The sequence below is a fragment of the Chlamydotis macqueenii genome, chromosome 2 (genome assembly GCF_036417535.1).
Source record: "Chlamydotis macqueenii isolate bChlMac1 chromosome 2, bChlMac1.mat, whole genome shotgun sequence".
In the NCBI taxonomy this organism is placed as follows: Eukaryota; Metazoa; Chordata; class Aves; order Otidiformes; family Otididae; genus Chlamydotis; species Chlamydotis macqueenii.
In genome coordinates, this window is record NC_141557.1 from 130,570,692 (window position 1) to 130,592,085 (window position 21,394).

At 38.7% G+C, this 21,394-nt stretch overlaps 1 protein-coding gene and 1 long non-coding RNA gene across 4 annotated transcripts in view; one reads left to right on the forward strand and one right to left on the reverse strand.

Moving 5' to 3' along the window:
* LOC147601825 (uncharacterized) overlaps positions 1 to 21,394 on the reverse strand; it is a 388,814-nt gene that overhangs the window by 27,062 nt on the left and 340,358 nt on the right. The window lies entirely within an intron of this gene.
* CRISPLD1 (cysteine rich secretory protein LCCL domain containing 1) overlaps positions 3,267 to 21,394 on the forward strand; it is a 41,836-nt gene continuing 23,708 nt past the window's right edge. For 2 of the 3 annotated variants that reach the window (XM_086742421.1, XM_086742420.1), the window contains exons 1-2: positions 3,267 to 3,471; positions 4,390 to 4,712. In XM_086742421.1, coding sequence (XP_086598547.1) covers positions 4,455 to 4,712 — 258 coding nt within the window. In that variant the 5' untranslated portion in view covers positions 3,267 to 3,471; positions 4,390 to 4,454. Of the gene's footprint in view, positions 3,472 to 4,389; positions 4,713 to 21,394 lie in introns of those variants that run through there. The other variant, XM_086742422.1, reaches the window with a different exon arrangement.

Consider the following 21,394-nt stretch of genomic DNA (forward strand, 5'->3'; position numbering starts at 1 on the left):
AAGAGCCACCAAAAGTAAAATCAAATCAGACTGCTCAGCAACATGGTGGGCATACTAGATCTCGGCAAAGGAGCATTCAAGAACCTGCTCCACATCAGGAAGGAATTAAATTTGAAAACTGATCTCCTACCTTGCAGACATGTCTCCTGAAAAGTCTCCTGCTTGGCCATTTTTTTTGTGGGAGTCCGGAGCAATTTGCCACATTGTTAGGACAGGTAGGCAGAGGGGTGCCTGGTTTGAGAGAGTCAGTGGAGCTTACATGCCTGACAGCAGGTTTGTCCCATATGCAGCAATATACACCTCCAGGGGTTGATGGATTTCTCTGGCAAAAACTGTTCCCATGATTATTAGTCACCTACAGGATCAGGCAACAACTAAACACTGTTTTTGTGGGTCTAATTTTTGCGGAAAAAAAAAAAGTGGCACCAAAGTCTTATAATGGATCAGACTTTTTAATAGTTATTTTTGGTCAATGCATTGCAGTGATACTGTAATGTCAAGCAGCAAACCAGAAAGTTTATTAACTAAAGAAGTTTAAAATCAACAGAAAGATGGCTTGGATTTTTCTTCGTCCTTCTGTTTTCAATTAAAAGCCCAGCTCGTATAATTTAGCAGGTCTGCTAAATATGTGTTTATGTATATTAGAGTCTTTGTCTCTTTCTTTCTTGGTGGTGTCACTCACTCTTAACCCAATTATCCACACTTGGGGGCCCTGCATATTATTTATATTGGGAAAACAAATTGATGATGAAGTAAAATATCTTTCATTCAGGCCCTTGTTTATTTACAATGACTGCTGGAATTCTGTTTCCTCAAACCCAGGAAGCCTCAAACAGCAGAAGAAACTCTTTCCCTCAAACTTTGAATATTTTTTTTTACCCAAAGTTTAGGGTAAAAATCTTTCTTTCTAGGATTTTATCAGTGCCATATCCTCAGTGCTTGTCCAGCATGTACCTGGTGACCCGATTCTTTCAAGTGACCGATTTCTTTCAAGTGTTGTTTTGTTTTTTTTCTGCAATTGTTCTTGTTGTTGGTGCTACAGCTATTCAGAAAACAGTTACTGAATCTATCTGTCTGTCTGCATATCCCCTGTCTGCATGTGCCTTTGGGAAGGGAGGATAGTTAGTTTTAGTTTCAGGAGATGTAATGATGCTTAACTGTTTATTATAACAATTTTTAATTATGGATGGGAGCTATACTGTCACTGTCAGAGGTTTAAATCAATCCAGAATTACAAAAAAGGAGAAAAGAGTCTCCTCCAAGCTGATTAAGACAAGAGATCCAGGCAATTATACTTAATTATACACACAAAATTAGTGGATAGGTCCAGATATCATTTGTCAAAGTCACAACAGTTTTACGTGGTCCAAATCATACAGCCATAAACCAAATACAAAGGGCACAGTCACGAGTGTAAAAGGTTTATTATCTTGCTGATAAATTAATTGATAAACAAAAAAATTAATTGCAATGAGGCCTCTTTCTGTATTAGTATTTATTTTATTGAAGCTACAACCCGCATTACAGTATAATAAGGTCTTCAACTTGACAAAGATCAAATATGATCAAGTGCTTTCTAAGAAGTGTGATGAATACTCAAAACGAAAGATGGAAGGTGATGTTTGATCTATATTCTGTATGAAACCCAGCAGACGTCCAATGCTGACAGAAAGGGGCAGCTACTGTGCTTTCCAATGATTGATGAGAACCCTATAAATATCTTCACTCCTTTAGAATTTTTCAGTTTCTCGTGTGCAACCATTAATGGCTATAACAGTAAACCTTTGCTGCTGCTTTATAATGAATTAGCACTTCTGATGTACACAGAATAAATGGTTTGGTATGACACATATTCTTTATTAGGTGATGATGGTGAAGCTGGGCCTTGATGGTTTTAGAGTCTATGTCTTGGCCTCCAGAGGTCTAAAGAGGGTGTACGTCCATCTAGCAAGACAAATGGAATAGGAGTATCATAAAAATCCAGATCTGACACGTAGACTCCAGCAAGTTCTTCTAGTTTTTTGTTTCCTTGCCCTTTCCTTTTGGATGGCAATACTACAAGTATGGCTCATTATTCTATACCAAAAATGACACATGTTAAGGAATCTTGGTACATAAACCCTGAAAAAAACTTGCATCTAGTTTGTGTATCCAGCTGCATAGTGGCATTTTACCTCACACAGTTTTGCTAGGAAAAAAGTTTAGCCCCTGATACTTAAATGCAAAAGTCCATATCTCAGCATTGCAAAGAAAAAGTCATAAATATCAACAAATATAGAGCATAACAATTTTTGCATATCACAGTGCGTAAGTAACAGAGTACCCATGGCATCCTGTAAGACAGGTTAGGTTCCAAGTCTTTAGGGAAATTATAACTAAAATTGAGAAAGAGTACAAGTGTTACTTGCACGGCATTGTTTCTCTTGGGCCCATGAAATTTGGAAGCATTTATAGGGCCAGTCTGAAGCCAGCTGGATGCTGACAAATTTCAACCTCAGCCTCTCAGTTTCTGAAAACGAAAATACAGAAAACCTTTGCAAGCTGGTACAGCAGTCCTGTGAAGACTGGAAGCTGGTCAATCCTGCTGTTAGCTCGATGTACCAAATTATACTAAATAAATGAAACATTGTCCCGATTAGCTTGCATAAAAAAAATCAGGCTAGCAAGTACAACAAAAAAGTTCCTATCGGATGCCTAGTCTTGCCAGAAAGAGAAATGAGTGGTTACAAGCTTTTGAATTCTACTTCGTAAAGAGAAGTCTCATGGGGTTGTTCTGAATCCACATTAAAGTTGCTGTCCTGATACCTCCTGCCATATGCACACGTTCTGGACTTTTGCGGAGCCCATCTTTTTCCCTTTGCTGCATCCCAGGAGGAGCAGCCCGGCTCAGCATCCTCCTACCAGCTAGCTACCAGCGGCTGGAGGCGGCAGGGGACGGGACCCCCCTCTCAATTTTTTTTTCTGGGCGACAGCTTTTGCAGGACCGAGGCCAGAAGCTGGCAGGAGGCCGCGGTCCCGGCCAGCCAGTGCTGCCCAGGGAGCTGGTGGGGGCTCCGCCGTCCCCGGCCCTTTCCCGGGAGGGTGCGGGTGCCGGTGCCGGGGGCGGGCGCGGTGCCCGCAGCGCGGCGCGTCCCGCCCCGCGGGGTGCCGGGGAGGGGTGTCCGCCGCACGTCACCGCTGCCCGCGATAAATGCCCGGCGGGGCGGGAGCCGCGGGGAGAAGATTGGAGCTCCTCGGGCCGGTGGGGACGCGGAGGCCGGCGGGGGAGGCGGCGGCGGCGCGCTCAGCGGGCAGCCCCTCGCCGCGGCTCCGCTGCTGGACACGTCCACATCTGCAACCCGCACCCGCCGCTCCCACCGCCGCAGCGAGCGGGGCGAGGCCCTGCCTGCGCCCCCCGGCCCCGGCCTGGCGAGGAGGTGGACGGCGGAGCGAAGCTGGCCGCGGGGAGAGGAGGCAGCCGCCGCCGGAGGGGTAAGAGTGTTGGTGGGGGGCGCCCGGGGGCTCCCTGCTGCGGGGTGGTGGGGGGGGACTACGGGGCAGGCGGCGGCGGCATCCAGGCCCGGGCGGGGGGCGGCTCCTCGGGGTCGGCTGTGCCCCACGGAGAGCGGGGCCGGGGCCGGGGCGGCGGGGAGAACCCGGTTCTGCCCCCTTCACCTCTTTTTGTTTCCCGTCCCAGCGCGGTCGCTGTGGCGGGATTCACGCTTTTCCACCCAGGGTGAGGGAGCGACCGAGGCTTCCCTACCTAAAGCGCTCAGCCTTGCGACAGGCAGTGTTAGAATGCCGTGTTCTTGGAAGTGCGGATACTTTTTTTTTCCTGGGAGTTGTCTGTGCTTTCCTTTGTTTGGTGAACAGAATAACCCCATCTCCCCCCGTTTTCTCCTCCGAGTTGAATACCTTTAGTTTTATTAGGTTTTGAGAAATCACAAAACAAAAGTTTTAATCAAAGTCATACTTTGAAATGCACCAAGAGCGGATATTTCATACGAACTTTACTGTGTTTTTCAGTTCACGTTTTGGCAATGGATGCAAGCCTTTTAGCTTTTTTTTTGGTTTATTTTGTTCTTAAATTCTTATACTGGAAGACCTTATCCACAGCCTAATCTTCATTGATGTCTGGGTCCTTTTAAGTCGATGTGAAAAGCATGCTTTCTCGCTTGCAGGCAGTGAAATGTGCCTGCCAGTGTACTGTATACAAACTGAAGTTCATAAGGTTGAAGATAAGCCATCTTCCCAAAGCAACAGTGTATACTTATTAGAGGATAAAAAAAAAAAGCCTCCTGGTTCCTCCCCCTAAAACGACAGTGGGAAGCAGTTTTTGTTGCACAGTGAGTTCATACAGGTCAGTACTTCAGCCTCCAAATTACATTACTCTTTCTTATGTGTTTACAGCCAACAGACCTGGAAGAAAGACTTTGTCTTGGAGCTAACTCCTGAGCATTTTGAGATTATTCATCATGAAGTATGTAGTACAGCAATGGCTCAGAGTAACTACCTTGCTATTCGTAGCTCAAGCAGTTTCTGCAATGGTTCTTCCCAATGCCACGCTCTTAGAGGAACTTTTGGAAAAGTACATGGATGAAGATGGTGAGTGGTGGATCGCCAAGCAGAGAGGGAAAAGGGCTATCACAGACAGTGATATGCAAAGTATCTTGGATCTTCATAATAAATTACGGGGTCAGGTGTATCCACCAGCTTCCAATATGGAATATATGGTAAGGAAAAACTGATAGCGACATGCAGAAAGAAATGTTCTTAGAACAGTTACTGTCACTTTATAAACCAACATACTTTCAGTCTTAGCTTGCCTGTTTTCTCATTTAAAACACTTGTTACTTGTTTGTCTTTTTTTTATACAGGGGTGAACTGTGAGATAAAAATGCCTGTTTGTGGATCAAGTATCATGTTCTATGGATATTAATGGATTTAATTTCTCATAGCTCTCCTGAATTTAAGTGGCAATTCCTCAGTGTTAGAAATTTACAAAATTGCGTTGCTCAGAATAGGTGATTGTGGCCTAAGAAGTTACCATCTAAGAAGAGTACTGAACTATGAAGTTTCAAAATAACATGGATTTTCTCCCATGCTTCTAGGTTGGATGGAATTTCTGAGCAAAATGAGGCTTCTATAACAAGAAAGTCTTCTATTTAAGTTGGCTTGTGTTACTGGACTGGAGTCTTGTATGTTCCTGAGTTTAACAGATTAATAATGTAATACATAATTTCTGTTTGTGTTTTTCCCTTAAGAAGCCTCTATATTTGGTTTGTTAGTAGTAGTCTTAAATCTCCCATGTTTTTGAACTTTGATTTTATACCATAGTTCAAGGCTAACTCTACTCTCCTTACTGATTAGATCAAATCAGGTCCTTAGAGCTTTTAAGAAGTCCAGAAGTCTGACAGGAATGAGCAACTTTCCTTCTGTATTTTTGTTTCTGCAGAAGAACTCCTTTTTTTTTTTTTTTTTTTTTTTCTATGTCCACACTGTATTATTTATCTGTCCAGGCACCATAGAAATAACATTACTGTAGGTTGGGTTGTTTATACCAAATGTTACACAGCTTTCCTGACGCTGTCCATTGTGAGGTTATAACAGAGGATCATATTAATACATTTCAAGATGCAGGTATCTTTCCCAGCTTGGAATGATGTCTCTCAACTTGGAGATCTGATTAATGTGTCCTGGAGAAACCACGCTTGATTAAATGGCTAATAAAGGTAGTTTAACTCAAGTTTATCTATATGAGTGCTACTATATTAGACTAAGAGCCGTCAGAGAATTAGTTACCACGTTTAATCTCCAAACAAAGGGATGATAACATCTGAAACCACTTCAGTCATTTTAGTTACAGTACAGTCTGCACATATCCTTAAACTTTGTTTTCTGTTGTGACTTTTTCAGACCTTTTTGTAATATAGATTACCTTTTTGTCCCCAGTAACTGAGGTTGATTTATTTCTGGAAAACTTAAGAAAAAGCTGTCCAGACTTTTTGTAAAATGAGAATAGGAAAGACTGTATTGTTTTCCCATGTTAAAATACAGCAAAAGTATTTTCTGAGATTCTGCGAAAGTGTAGCTTTGAATTTTAGTTTTGTACCTTTTCCATTCCTGATGCCATTCTACATTTGCCTGTGTTATGTATCTTGGAAAGAAGAATTTGGATGTACTCATTGGAATTAGATTTTTGACAGCTGTATTCTTCAAGGATTCCTCCTGCACTATACACACTTTGGCCTAGACTTTGTGTTAGGTCTGCATCTGAAACAAATTTTTTTTTGTTTTGTTGTTGTTTTTTCTGTGCTTCCCAGTGGCTCCTGACCCAGAATACAAGTAGCACGGAAAAGAGATCACTCAATTTTAATGTCAAGGAGATATTCCTGTGTCCTGTTACTCAAACAGAACAGGAGCTTTCAAGAGAGTGGGATTCAATTTTGGCATAATATCCAAGGGAATCGAGGATTGGGATGGGCAAGAGTTTGGGATTTTTGAATGCAAAGGATCTGTGTAAAGTGTGTGGTTAGAAGGATGGATACATGTCCAGGAACAGAGACCCATGAAAAGGGCATGGAGAGAGGCTGAGAGTCTGGTCGAGAGAGCTGAGAAATTGGGGATATGGAGGGAGCACTGACATATAGGTATGGTTAGGGGAAGAGCTGTGACTCTGGGCAGAGAAAAATTTGGCATGGCAGTTTATGGAGGGAGGTTAAGAGGAGAGAAGTTTGCTAAGAGGCCATTTAAAAAGGTGAAGCCTGGGAGTGAGTGGGAAGGGCGATTGTACCTGGAGGAAGCAGGTGAGAGTCAGGAGAGAGGATGGTTTAGGAGACAACGGAAGCCCTGCGCTGCTTGAACAGAAGGAGGAAATGACAGGATTTTAGATTGTTTGCACATATATTTTTATGATATTTTTTTTGATTGTGAGATTGTCCACCTTATTTTCTATATGAGGTGTCACAAAGCTGCCCCCTGTATTAGTAAAACCTTTCCTTGAAAACCGAGCTAGCTCTGCTTGTGGAAGTGTCTTACTGACACTGACTGTCTTATGACTTTGGTCTTACTGATTTTATATCTTAGAATCATAGAATGGTTAGTGTTGGAAGGGACCCTCAAGGGTCATCTGATCCAAGCCCCCTGCATGGAGCAGGGACATCTCCAACCAGGAGGTGATCAAGGTCCTGGTGCCTCACTGGTACGCCTGTCTCTCTAGAAGTCTATCCTATACTTGAAGTGTAAGATCTCCACGAGCGGAGATGGGAGAAGGTATGTGAGGGCTGCATGCTCTCATTGCACTGTTAGTGTGTAATAGCTAAGCTAACCTAACAGATGACTCTGGCTTAAATGCCTCTGTCCTGCGTCTGCCACTGGCATGTACCTGAGTTGATGATGAGACTGATCTAAGTACTTAAAGAATCAGATTTTAATTTTTTTTTAATTTAATTTAATATTTTTTTTCCAGTCTGAGTTCTGAAACTGGTTCCCTCTGTGGTTGAATCAGATAAGTACCAGTGCTGATAAAGAGCGTGGGAATGCATGGCTAAGGAATGGGAGGAATGAAGAACCACATTTCAGACAGAACAGAACATTTCAGGAGCTGTTGGTTATAAGCCTTACTTGCAAAGTGCAGCCTTACCTTTGAGAGAACCACAGGGCTAATGTCAGGTTCTGGTTTAAGGTGTGCAGAGGAGTAAAGCTTCTGAGAATGGTTTCCAGCATATAAGATCTTGGTTCTATTTAAAAAAAAAAAAGGAAAACAAAAAGGTTGAATTACTAACTTTCTGTACAGCTGTACACTCCTTCTGCCTTGGAAAAGAAAAAGGGTATGGGGCTATCACAGTTCAGAGACCTAAAGTTACTAGCTGCAGTAAGAGTCACAGCAGATATGTCTAATGAACAGAACGTTCTCATGGTTGCCTGGCTGAACTTACTGCGTTAAAAGTTCATCCTCCCAAGTACTGTGGCTCTGGTGGTGAGCAGTAGTGAATTCCTAGGGTAAAAGGATAAGAATAGAATGTGTAAACAGAGAAACTTCTGCAATGGAAACCCCAGCAAACAGCAGCTTAGGTACTTACTAAGTCTGCTGTTGTACTTTTTGTGTCCAATAGTCTTAGATGGAATTTTCTTTTATGAATCTTAATGCTTTTGTGTCCATTTGTATTCTTGGAATCCATAGCATCAGGTTCCAGAGTTGTGTAAATTATACACTGTGTGAAAAAGTACTTTTTTTTTTTTGCTTTGAATATGTTCTTTTATTTGATACTTTGATTTTCTTTATTGGGAAAAATAATAATTTCCTCAGTGGTCATATCTCTTCTTGTCTGAAAAGTCCTACTTCTCTTGAAAAATGTTCTGTCTGGAAAGCTATTCCATTTTGTTTTCTTTATCTGCTACGGTTCTACTGTTTTTCTTTTAATTCAAAGGAAACAAACCAAACTGTTGATAGTGATGGTATACTGCAAATTGATATAGTTGTTTTTTTTTTTCTTTTTTTTCTGCTTCCTAATAATTTCTAACATTATTTTACTTTTTGACTGTGGCTAAGCTAAAGCCAACATTTTCATAGAGCTATTCACAATGGCTCCAAGATCTTTCCAGTTTGCTAGGAGGTAATTTACTACACTGAAGCGTATGTATAGTTGGCTGTAATCTCCAGCAATGTCCTTGTTGTTTTGCATGTGTTCACACTGAATGCTATCTATTATTTTGTCTTCCAATCACTTACTAGTAGTGAGTCTCCTATCTTTATCTTTTATTTTCCTGTCTTGTTTTTAACTGCCTTAAGTGGTTAATACCATCTTGCATTCCATTTTCTTGGGCTGTTGTGAAGAAGGTATACAGCAGAGGACCAAGGGACAGATCTTGCAGGGAATTTGGAAAGTTATTTCATATTCTTAAATCTGTTTTATGTCTTTTATTATTTTTTTCTGTATTTCATGATAGTTTAATTTAATTCATTTGTTACTTTTAAAATCACTTAAGAACTTTGTAGAAAGCTTAACTGCACTTGACCCTTTTCCACATGTTGTTGACACCTTCAAAGTCTAATATGTTTGGGAAGAATTTGTGCTGTCTGTATATTTAATGTTTTTTAACTCGTCCTATGAAATCATCCCAGTGGAAGTCAGTTTTTAGTCTGCAGTTTCTCAGAATCTGCTAGAAGCTTTTTAAAATAGTAACACCCACACATTGTTCTTTGTTACTGTGGTAATGAGGCCATTTTAAGAGAGGTTGTGTGCTACACAGTAATTCAGAAGTTTCGTGATAAAATTCTTCCACATTCTTGAAGGATATTGTCTGGTCGTGGTAATTCGATACTCTTAATATAGTTTAATCTAATGTTTCTTAAGTCTGTTATGGATCCTCCGACTTGCCTTCTGTCTCTTTCTCTGTATAGAAGGATTCTGGCTTGAGAACCTGTGTAGGCTCCTCTGTAGGGAACAGCAGTCCAACAAATTCAGTTAACTCCTCTACAGTGGCTTTATATGACCTTATGACTGCATGTTAGATCATTCTTTCCTAGACCATTTCCTTCAATGCTGAAAGAGTTTTGGAATTGTCAACATATTAACTTCAATAGAAAAATAAGAAAATCTTTCTTGAGATCGTGATGAACAGTTTGTTATGAAAACGTATGGCAGATGCATGCTGCATATATGTTTATCTTGCCATATGCTGTACACAATTGTTTCGTAGGAAAGAAAGGAGTAAGGAACATTTTCTTTCTGGTGTGCAGAAGAATTTAACAGCACTGGAGAGAGAGCAGAGAGGCATGACGTTTCCCTGCTGCCTTTCCAAAGCACCCAAACGATGCTTATCAGAGCGTTTTATGAAATATCATGCTTTCGACCTTTCCCATCCTAGGCCATTGACACCAGCATGGCCTTCACGCCATGTAAACACTTGGAGTACATCTCTGTGGAAGAGATATGTGAGCTAGTACTGAAAACTGAGGCCAACTGACCAGAGCAGCGTGCTGTTGTGGCTCTGCTGCTCTGCGGCTGCTCTGGTGTCCCTGCCCGTTCCTCTGCTGTGCTTGAGCTCTCTGTGCCTGCCCAGCCTCCCTTTGTGATGACCTAGTCTTTAAGACAAAAAGGGCAGCCGTTGTACTTTGTCATGTATCTGTCAATGTATGTAATAATCTTGTAATATATCAGCCAATACGTTATTTCTGTGGTTAAGTCGCTATTTGATGGATTGACTTTAGATAACCTTATGCACTCTCCTGCCATCAATTCTGCCCTTAAATAATTATCGTACAGGATGCTGTGACCAAATCAGGATATCAGCACGTTGATTTGTTGTTCAGACTGGGCTGATGCAGAAGGCCTTATTCTATGTTATTCAGTTAGAAAGGGTTTTATTGCATTATTAATAAATTCTTACTGGATTGTTGAGTGTTAATGAAACTTGAAAAACTTGGTTTAGGCAACATAACCCTACAACTTCCTAACCTCTTCATCTTTTTCTTGTAAACATTATTTGTTTATCATGAACTGAATTTGCAAAAATGTTTTTTTTTTTCCCCGAATAATTTCATTGGCAATATTGCACCTTAATAAATCTAAACACATTAATGAAAACTGAGATTTTTTTTCATGGTTATCATGGTCAAGACTTTAAAAATAGTCATTATTTGGATAGTGGAAATTGTTGCTTTATATCCCAAACTGTTATACTCTGCAAACTAAAAGGAACCACCAAGAATAAAATTTACAAAAACAATTTTGATTAATGAATTTATAACATATTCTGTTTTAAACTATTCTTTTAGTATTCATTCATTGATTTCATATGTTTTCCCAAACAAATGAGTAAGTCAAACAGCTCATATGAGATCGTCCTTACATGCATGTGCCTTTGCTGTACTGAAAAGTGTTTAGGTTCCCAGCTTGATAGATAGCAATGCATTTCAACCTGGTATGTCTTGGCACCTAGCCACACACTGCATTTTCTAATTACTGTAATTGGAGAACACCAGTGTACTCTAGGGCAAGGAAGTCTTTTCTTACTTACTTATTTTTAGTCTTCTTTTGTCCAAATCCTGTCAATACATGCTAGGGATGTCGTCACAAAGTCCATGCTTTGCTTTTCTAAAGTTTTATTTTGCAAACATTGTGAAGAAAATACAATCTTCTAAGGGATACTTTTAGAAAAGTTCAGACTGGAATAATTTATTTGGTACAGTTGCATGGTTCTTAGGGACAATTATGGATGTGTATCTAACAGCAGTATTGGATTCCTGTTTTGCTCACGGGGGAGTGGAGAAATATATTTATTCTTACTTTGTGTTAGTATATTACCTCTGAAGGTCTTAGCTTGAAAACCTTGATAATGATGCATTGAAAGTGCTGATACCATATAATTCCTTTCAAAACCATGGCTGACTCATAACTTCTGTGGGGCCTTATATTTTGGGACACTTGAAGGTTTTTGACATTTCAGTAACTTCATGAAGACTTCAGAAGAAGAAAATTAAGAACCACTGTAAATACTTCTCATTCAGATTTTTCATAATTTTTCCTGAGGCAAGTTCCTGCTGTATTTATATACATCTAATTGGACTTTGGATCATACGAACCCACTAGTGGATAGAGCTCTTGCATGGATAATAGTAAAATGTTGTTCATGCCATCATAGTGACTGAATAGGGATTGAAATAATTTTTTGGCTATTTTGTGATACTTTTAGAGCCTAAGACCTGTGTAAGTCTGGATGTAGCAGTTTCAATCTCTGTGTGCATTTCTCAGCTCCTAGCTGAGATTTTTTCTCTGTAGTATACTTAAGAGAATTGTAACAGCATTAGGAAACATAAAGGAAGGCCTTAGTAGATTTACACATTTTGATGAATTTTTCTGTGCTGAACGGAAGTGCCCTGTTTAATTTCCTAGGCCTTCCTGACAAAAGTTTTTCACATCTCTGTTTAGTGTGTCTCGTCCATTTTGCCAAAACTCTTCAGGGCTGCTTGGTTAAGAACAATTCCCATTCCTTTCAAGCAGAAAACTTTGGTTTGTGGAATCCCTTAAGTGGCTGGAGAGCACTTTAGGTGCCAAGAACAGAACAGCTCTTTTCAGAGTGAACCTGCCTATTTTCCCTCTGGTTTTCCACTTTCCTGCTCCACTTCAAAGGTTGGTGGAAGTGCTTCAGCTCCTTTGCATGTGCTCAAAGGCTACTGACACTGCATCAAAAGAACACAGTGACGTTGACTTATCCTCTTATTCTCTCTGACAGTTTTAGCGAAGGATTGTGCAATGTGAAGTGGCCAAGAAAGCAAGTGGTTAAGTCCACATTATGACTTTTATTGATGTAATGCCAACAACAGCTAAGCAACTCCAAGTAAAGAAACTTGAAGTGGAAAGTAGCAGAAAGGCTTACTGTCTCAAAATTTAAGGGACCTTTCCCAAAATAAAATAATTAACAACACAGGACAGACATTGTTCATCTTTTCAGATAACTTCATCACCGATATAAAAAAGATTATTGAAAATTAATCAGTAGTAGCAGAATCAGAGCTTAAATACAAATATGAACTGAACACTGAAAGAATCAATGAGATTTATACAAGTAACTCCATGTAGCCTGTCATCTTCATTATACCCGCCTGGGAATATTCTTTAACTTATTTTAATTGAGAAATAAACATCATTTCTTAACATAATTTCACTGAAATGCTAGATATGAATTTATCCTGTTATCTATAAATTTAGTCCTCAACCTTAGATTTGGGATAAGTAGAGTGACTATGATAGTTGGAAAAGCGTGAATCATTAAGAAGACTATATTCTGTCCATGTAGAGAAGGGCAATTTTTACTTTATTATGAAGGAAGATGACAGTTTCTTCAAATGAGGCTATTGCCTCACACATTAAATCCAGAATTCTGGCTGCCTGATACATATCACAATATATTTGTCCTGAATTCTCTGTTGGATCAAGAACTCCTTTAATATGTTTTCCAACTCTTTTTTTTAGATTTTGTTCGAACATATTTCTAACAGTAGTGCCAAGTCACATATGATCAATGGGTGCTCTCTGGCAGTAAGTTTAGTTCACTTATGTCAAATCACAGTGGTCATCTTTCAAAAGCAAACATTCACTGTGACACATATTTGAGATATTGCGGCTAATTCGTGTTCAAAGTCCAGGAAATACTGTAGCATCTCTAAAACTGCTGTATGAAAGCAATCAGTTAGAGCTAGTCTGTAGTGGAAATCAGTAGTAGGATTTGAGGTAAGGACCCATGCTCTGGTCAATTTGTAATTAACTATAAATATTTATGAATACTATTTGTAATGAATGTGTGTAATTCATACTTTGACAGTGGACAAAATGCAGAAATCAGGATCAGCTTTCACATCACTCTTGCTTCTCTTCCATTCGTGTCAGAATATAGAAGTGAATAGATGATTTTTGGTCATGTTCTAATAGAAAGTCTTTATGCACTGCTTTTAAAAAGGAGCAAAGTAAATGTACTGTTTCAGAACAGCTTGGAAAGCTGACTATTCCAGCAAGTTTTTTTTTTAACACGCTTAGAGTACACACAGAATTAAATGTGATTAGTCATGTCTGCTGGTTCCTATTCCTAGTTTTACTTCTTGAACACAAAAAGCTCAAACACATGAAACTGTAATAGGGAGATACTTCTAAATATTGGTGCAATTTATTCAGTGTTCGGGAACAATATTTTTGGCCTCATACCGCTTTCCTGTTTCCAGGTAAAAGCCACAGTTTTCCTGCTTTTTACTCTTTTCCAAAAGAGTAACTGAAACCTCAAGGTCTATTCAGGGATCTCTGCCCAGTTTATAAACTCTCGTCTGCCACATAGTAGCTGGTCAGGTCCTTACCGTTTCATTTCTAGACAGGCAGTAGTCCTCTGATGGAAAATGGATGCCTGACTTTCTTGGTAGTGGGAAGTTGAACAATTTTAGCTATCCTCCTTCTTTGTGCTTTTAAATGATATATCAGTACTGGTTAGTGTGGTTCATTTTGTATTTTCAGGGAGAGTTGTCTGGTGTTTCAGTAGTCCTGAGTTTTTGTGGTCAGTGCTGTATACTATAAGGGACATTGGGCTAGTACAGAGACCACATTTTTTTCAAACTCACATGACTGAAGGTAAGCATCTGAGTCATGTGCAAGTTAATGACTTTTCAGATGTGCTAATTATCATTAGTGTTCATCGACTTCCTTCAGTAGCCTTGGTATGGATGAGTATGCTTCACCTGATTGTAACTGAAAGCCAAGCCGATGTCTGTTCATGAAGAAGATACCATGTCAAACCAATTTATTTTACTTTTCTTTGACCTAGTAATTAACCAGCTTAGTGTATCAGAGGGAAGTAATAGACGTCATATTCTTGATTCTGGAAAGTTTTTGACACTCTCCACACCAACATTTTGGTGAGTAAAAATTGACAGAAGCTCCCTGTTAAACTGGCAGAATATTGAAGGTGTTGACACTGTGGGAGCCTGTCCCTTTTTGCTTAAGCACTTAGGTTATGACTTGTGCGAGCAAAGAATACACTTGAAAGCTGCAGAATACATTAACATAGGTACAAGTTGGGGTTGTTTTAGAGAACACAATCAAAATAAGAACTTGACTAGTGGAAGTAATGGCCTGGAATCAACATGATGAAGTTTACTGCAAGGTAAGGAATAAGGAAGAAATCAAACAGATGACATACGAGGAATAAAACGTAGAGGTAACACTGCAACAAGAAGATGCAGGAGTTGCACTGAGTTAATAATACAAGGCAGGAGTCTTTGAAAGGAGACTTTTCTGAGTGAAACTGGTTAGATCTTGTCTGAAATGTAATGTCCAGTTTTGTTCATTTTTTAAGAATGATCTAGGCATTCTACACAGAATGAATAAGATTAATGGGATTGATTATAAACCAAGAATATGTGATTTATGGGGAATACTGAAGGAATGAAGCAGCTGAATTTGTTTAATCTGGGAAATAAATGAAAGTTGCTACAGAAAAGAGTGATTTCTTTTTTCTTAGCAATAAAACACCAGCTAGCATTGCAGGGCAGGAGATTAGGCTGCATACCAAGGAAATCCTCTTTACTCTTGCAGTCATAAAACTCCAGAAGAAAATTACAGTAAATATTATTCTGAAACTGCTATTATTGGTTTTAATTTAAAAAATGTGGATAATATGCATATATTTGATTCTGGGTCAGTAGAAGAGGCTAGACAGACTACAGTCAAGATGGATCTCTTGAAGTAGTTTTCAGCTGTACATTTCTGTCCTTCTGTGCTGGTACCATGCAGTGGATTTCCAGTTCTTAACTGTACTTCTGGCTTATTTGTTCATGGCATTTCTCATTCTATGTTTCATCTTTCCTTTTTTTCCTTCTCAGTGTCATTAGTCTTAAAGAATACAGTGGATTCTATTAAAAAGTAAATAAATACCCATACTCTACTGTGGTATTTACTTTACCACTCTCCCTATATTTAGAATGTATACAGCAATGAGGTATTTATACTATGCCATGGTAAATGTTTACTTTCAGTGGTGCCCACTGTACTTACTTTTCCATCTTTACTGAGCTTAAATTTTAGGTAGTTTTTTCTTTCCATATAGTCCCATCCCATAGGATTTTTTTTTCTGCCTTCCTATGTATATGAAAATCTCTCCAATTAAAATGTTATCACTGTATTTTTTTTTTATTTTACTGGAAAACATTTTTTGAGCTACTGGGCTTGTCAGTTCTGTTGCAATACCAGTTGGTACAATTGATGGAGTCACTTACGATGGTCTGCCTTGGGTGACAATGTACTCTTTTGATTTAACACTCGCACAACACAAATGGTGGGATTCATCTCACTAAACTTTTGATGTCTGTGGTGTAAATGTCTGCGTTTGAGCCAGTCTCCTTTATAATTAGTGGAGAAAAATGAGAGTTTCCAATGTACAGAGTTTATCTCAATTAAAGGTGGGTAGCTAAAATTATCTCCCTCTATAGATGCTTATTTGTCTATGTGACTGCAAAGGTAATTTAGATAATTAGCTCAGATGTAGGTATTTACTTTGAGGCTGTTTAAATTCAGGGGAGGTTAATCCCACCCCGTGTGAATAGTTTGGCTGTTGATGAATTGTGATTAAAGCTGCGGTATCCTCACTGAAACATCAGCTCCTCCATAAGCCAGATATTGGTTTCAGTCTACACACTACTTGAACTCCATGTTGACAGAGGTTAAATACCGCAATCTGGAGTCCAAAATGTAAAGTTAAACTTGTGTTAGTTGTGGTTTATTTTAATGTGATATGTTGTAAACCAGAAGCATTCAGAAGATCCATATTGCATGAAACATCCCTGCTGCAAAATTTCTAACCTTCCAGGGTAGAAGAAGAGTTGCTAGTCTAGCATATATGGGGCATTTGTGAAATGCTGGTAGTGCTATTTCTGTGTAAATGTCTTTGATGGTGCACTAGGTTTTAACAAGATACTGATGAAGGCAATGCCTGTGTTGGCAAGTGTTGTGGTGCAATAGGAGCAGATTTGTAGAGCGGAAGAATTGGTTCTGAGGACCTGACATTCATGCTATCTGCATTTCAGGAGTTTTTATTTTGAACTAGATCTAGTCTGTGTGACCTGAATGTGCATGAACAACTGTAAAGTGTTTGATGCACTCCTGGAGCACAACTCCAGGTACTTTGTCTGGAAAAGGTCTGGTTTATACTCCAAGAGTGCTCTGTGATTCACAGTAACTTGAAATTTTATTTCAAAAGCACACTCCTGATCTAAATTTAAAAAAAAAACCAACAACCAAACCCTAATCCACTTTAGGTTCAGTCGTGGTGATATTGCAACCCAGTCTAAAAGACCAGCATCTTTTCCTGACTGCTGGCTTCATGAAAGGCAATGTCTTAGATAGTAGAACTGTGTGAACTCTAAGAAATGCAGCAAAAATAGCATAAATAATCATGATACTTGATGACACGCAAGTTGTTCTCCAAAGCTGAAACAGGAAGACACTAGGTAAAGTGTACAACCCTACTGGGACTACAAGGCTGAAGTATGTGGAGCTCAATGTTTGAGCCTCTTACTGTGAAATAGATGCTTTCAGGGGCTGGAAGTTTAGCCAATGCTCCTGCTGCACATAGCGGCTCAAATATAAGTTTGAAAGAGCAGCTTTACTGTATGGGTATACTGATTTGGATAGCAGAAGCATCTGAGCTATAGACCATGACATCTTGTCAGTGGTAGACTGTTCAGAATAGAGGATGAAATCAAGTCTAGAGCAGCACTGAGCCTTGAACTAAGTTTTTGGCTGTGGATGAATTATACCATGGGAGGAACATACTTCACAGCAATGATACTTAAAAAGTTAATGTAGAACATTTTTGTCACACAGGAGGATACAAGAGTAAAAGGGAAGTAGTTATAGTGATAATTTTCTACAGAGAAAGATGTGTCCTCTTGGATGGCTGAGAAGCTGTTTTCCAGCATCTGGATCTTCTGTTCTGAATGTACATATTTCATTAGAAGAAAAGATTGTTTGTCATAAAGAGGGGGTCTTACTTGAGAACTTAGTTGTATTTGCATGACCTGTAGGTTTCGGGAAGAGTGCATTTGTCAAGGATGAAAGCGAAGAGATAGTATCTTGATTGAGTAAACACTTGCTTGAGGAAGTCTGATCCTGAATATCAGTAAACTCAGTATTACCTATGCCTGTTTTGTTGAATTTTGGTCCTCTCCTTCTAAATTTGGAAAGTTTTATATCAAAAACTAAAGCACAAGCATCTCTAAAATTACTGTCAGCATCACTACCCTACCATTCAGCTATCTCTGTCAAATATTTCAGTTTTTCATTTTATTGACCAAAGCACAGACATACTCTCATGAATGCCACCAAAAAGAAAATCTTTAGAATAACAAAAACATTATTTGTTTCTACAGAGGAAAGTCTAGATTAATGAATCTATCCACCACCTGAAACTAGACCAGTAGGCAGTAATGAGGGAGGGAGGGACATTACCCTTTGCCTTCATAAGAACTTAGATGTCCAAGTTCACCTGTTGCTGCAGTCTTCAGGAATATGTGTGTACAAAACATCCCAGCCGTCAGCTATCAGCATTATGGTACCCAAACCCTTTTGGCTGCTAGCACCATTTAATGAACCAGATGTCTAAATTAGTTGCGTGGATCTGAAGAAACATGTACTCACAGAGCAAATGTAGACATGTGATACCATCATCTGTAGCTTAATTAAAATAGTCCATTCTTAAAGCAGATGTGTACGAAAATTGAAGAAAAATTTCAAAGAGATGAAACATCAAATACAGACTGGAATATGAGATCAATGTCTTTCTAGTTAAGGCCAGGTCCATAAATTTGTAAAAGTGGTACATGACTTTTAAAAGCCATGTACGTGACTTATAGGATAAAGTCAAAGTCTGCAGGATTGCAGTTGTGAAGTTAATTTGTTAGATACAAATAGTTATATGTGAAAGCTGAAATCAGGAAGGATTCAATACATAAGTATAATATAGATAAGTATAAAATAGAAAAGAGGTAAGATAATGGGATTGAGTTTTCATAGACTGAAATGTCACCTTTCAAAGGGTGATCACTCATTATTTCCTGTAGCTTTGGTGCACAATTATTTATGTATGCAGAAGGTTAGAAAGCACTGAACCAAAGGCCATCTTGAAAATTTTACTCTGTGAAAATGTAGTTTATAAGGCAGAAAGCTCTATTTGCCATGATAACCCTGTATTCAATAGTATCATGGAAGAAACTATGGCACCATAGAGATTGTGGAGTACAAGATGGTACAGCATATACCATTTTCTTAGACTTGAATATGTGTTGTTTTGCGCCTTCTTCCCCTCTTATGTCCAAAGCAGAAAAGTAAAACATGCATTACTCAAGTCAAGTGCAGGTGTGAAATTGATCTATGTGAGAGGGAGGGAAAGAGCTACAGAACTTGGTAGCTACAGTTGCTTTGACGTCACGAGTACTGATGGATGAGAGGGCAAAAAAACCTCTTTAGTTTTTTCTTATCTCTGCAGAAGCACTGTGTCTAGGTAACATCTTCTGGTCTTGGAAGTAAAAAATGCAAGAAGTATTTGGAAAGTAGAAGAACTGTTTTCAATTTAAGACATGCTAGCAACTCCTTTTAGATTTGTTGCTACTCTGACAGAGTTCTGTAAAGCAAAAGGAGTAGCTTTAAGTAGGTTTGTGTTGCTGAGCAGTTGGTGGTATGTTCAGTCTCTACCTGTCTCTCTGTCTCAATGTAGAAGGCCAACCCTGATGATGATCCTTTATCCAAAAGGTAGACCACATGTAGTTTTCTGTCAATGTGAGCAATAGTTTTTCTTCATAAATGGATTTAATTACCTTGCACATAGTGCCAAACTATTGCCAGTCAAAATGCTTGTCAGACCTGGGAATCAGCTGCCTAGTTTCACTTCCATTTTCTTGTGCTCCCATCAGTACCTTCTATTTACCAAAGAAATCTGATAGCAAAAATTTGTTAAAACCTGATCATGTCAGAGCATGAATGAGGGAACTAGTGGCTGAGTGCACACCCTGACATTTGAAAAGACTGTGGCCACACTTTTTATGAAAAGAAATAGCTTCCTCTTTTTTTTAAGTAATTGTATTTGAAGGGCTTATTGATCCTTCATCAAGCAAAAGGATACTTCTCTATAGCTATGCAGAGATTTCTTTTAAACTTTTTATTTACAATTGTTTCAAAGAGTTAAGTTGTTTTAGATGTGTCCTTAGCTTAAATTTGCAAAATACCAGCTGATGATGATGAATGTTGTGGAAGAACTTTTTGAATTAAGTTTAAAGCATCAGAACTATGTCAGCTTGGTATATATTTCAGTAGCCAGATTTTAGTATCACTAATCACATTGTGGTTAAAGCATGAGAAATGCCTACCTCTGGTAGGATGTAAAAGACCTATGTTGCTGTGACTCTTCATATGATTTCATTTTTATTCTGGGTTTTTTTTTTTAAATACCAAGCACCTTGGGATTTTACAAATTCACTAATTAGTTCTGTATTTGTTTGAAGTTCTTAGTTGTGTAACTTGCTCTGAATGGACATTTTTATGTGTTTTGGAAACCTTTCCTTATGCATTTGCTTTCCTGCCTTTATCTTTTTTCTTCACTGCTTTAAGGAGGAAGGGAACACTAGGAGAACAAAAGCCTTTTGAATTTTATGAAATAAAACATGAAAACATATATGTGTATCTTTTTTGTATATGGAGATGCTTTCATTCTTTGAAGCCAAAAGCTTGCCATCTTGTAAGTGAAACAAAGGAATGCTTATTAAGAGCACAAGAATAAAACTCATATTCCAGCAAGGATGTAGGTTTTTTGTACTTAGACAGGTGATTTTGTGTTTGTTTCATTTAGCCTGCTGTGTGAGCAAACAAAACAAATATGATAAAATGCATTCTATTTAGAGCTAATCTGACTGGATTGTTATGAAAATACTTTAAAGTTAGCAATCTTTTAATCCTTAGAATTAACATACACAGGTTTTCTTCATATAACTTCATACAGAAGAATTAATTTAGGAAGGAAATTTGGATCTTCTATTTTAACTACTGGAAGAGAAGGACAAAAATCAAGGTGGCATCACTAATGTAAAGTAGCTTCTTCCTGTTCTTGATCCAGTCTCTGAAACAATGGTATATAAATAAAATACCTTTAAGCTAATTACTATGCATTAGCTGTGATATAGGATTGCAGTCTGTCAGATTTCTTTTACAAGCTTTGCATTTGTTTTCAGAAATTCCATACCTATTCATGATGTTATGAACACCTGTGTAAAATTTTTGCATCACTGGAGTAGTCAGACATAAGTTACATCAGAGGTTAGGATATCAGTTTCCCCATTTTTATGAAAAAATCATTAGAGTGATCCTGGAGACTGGGGAAAACTTTTTAATTTCTACATTGATTTGGAGTTGTATTGTATTGCTTCTGTCTCGGTAGAGGTTGGAGACCCAAGTAACTGGGACTTCTAATCCCTTCTATGTTTTTTAACATGAATTTAGGAGGTTGTTGGTGTTTTGTTCCCTTTTTCCCTTTGAAAGTCTCTGGCAGTCACGAAAATGACTTGGATCTCTAGGCAGTTCCTTGGAACTGGGGCATTGGATTGTTTCTTCCAGAATGTTTCATAAATTTGATGTAATTTAGGAGAGGTTTTATTTTAATTCTAACTTCTATTACAGACAGTTCACAAAGCAGTGGCTTTGATGAGAAAATGAGACAGTTGGGCGATGAATACTGCAATTAAAGAGATTGTTACTATGTGCAATTTTTACTTGATAGATTTTTCACATCTGTATATGTAATGGTTTTGAGATTTACTCCATCACACCCCAAAACAATACTTAAATAATTAAAATGAAGAAGAAATTAAGATATATCTTGGTAATCT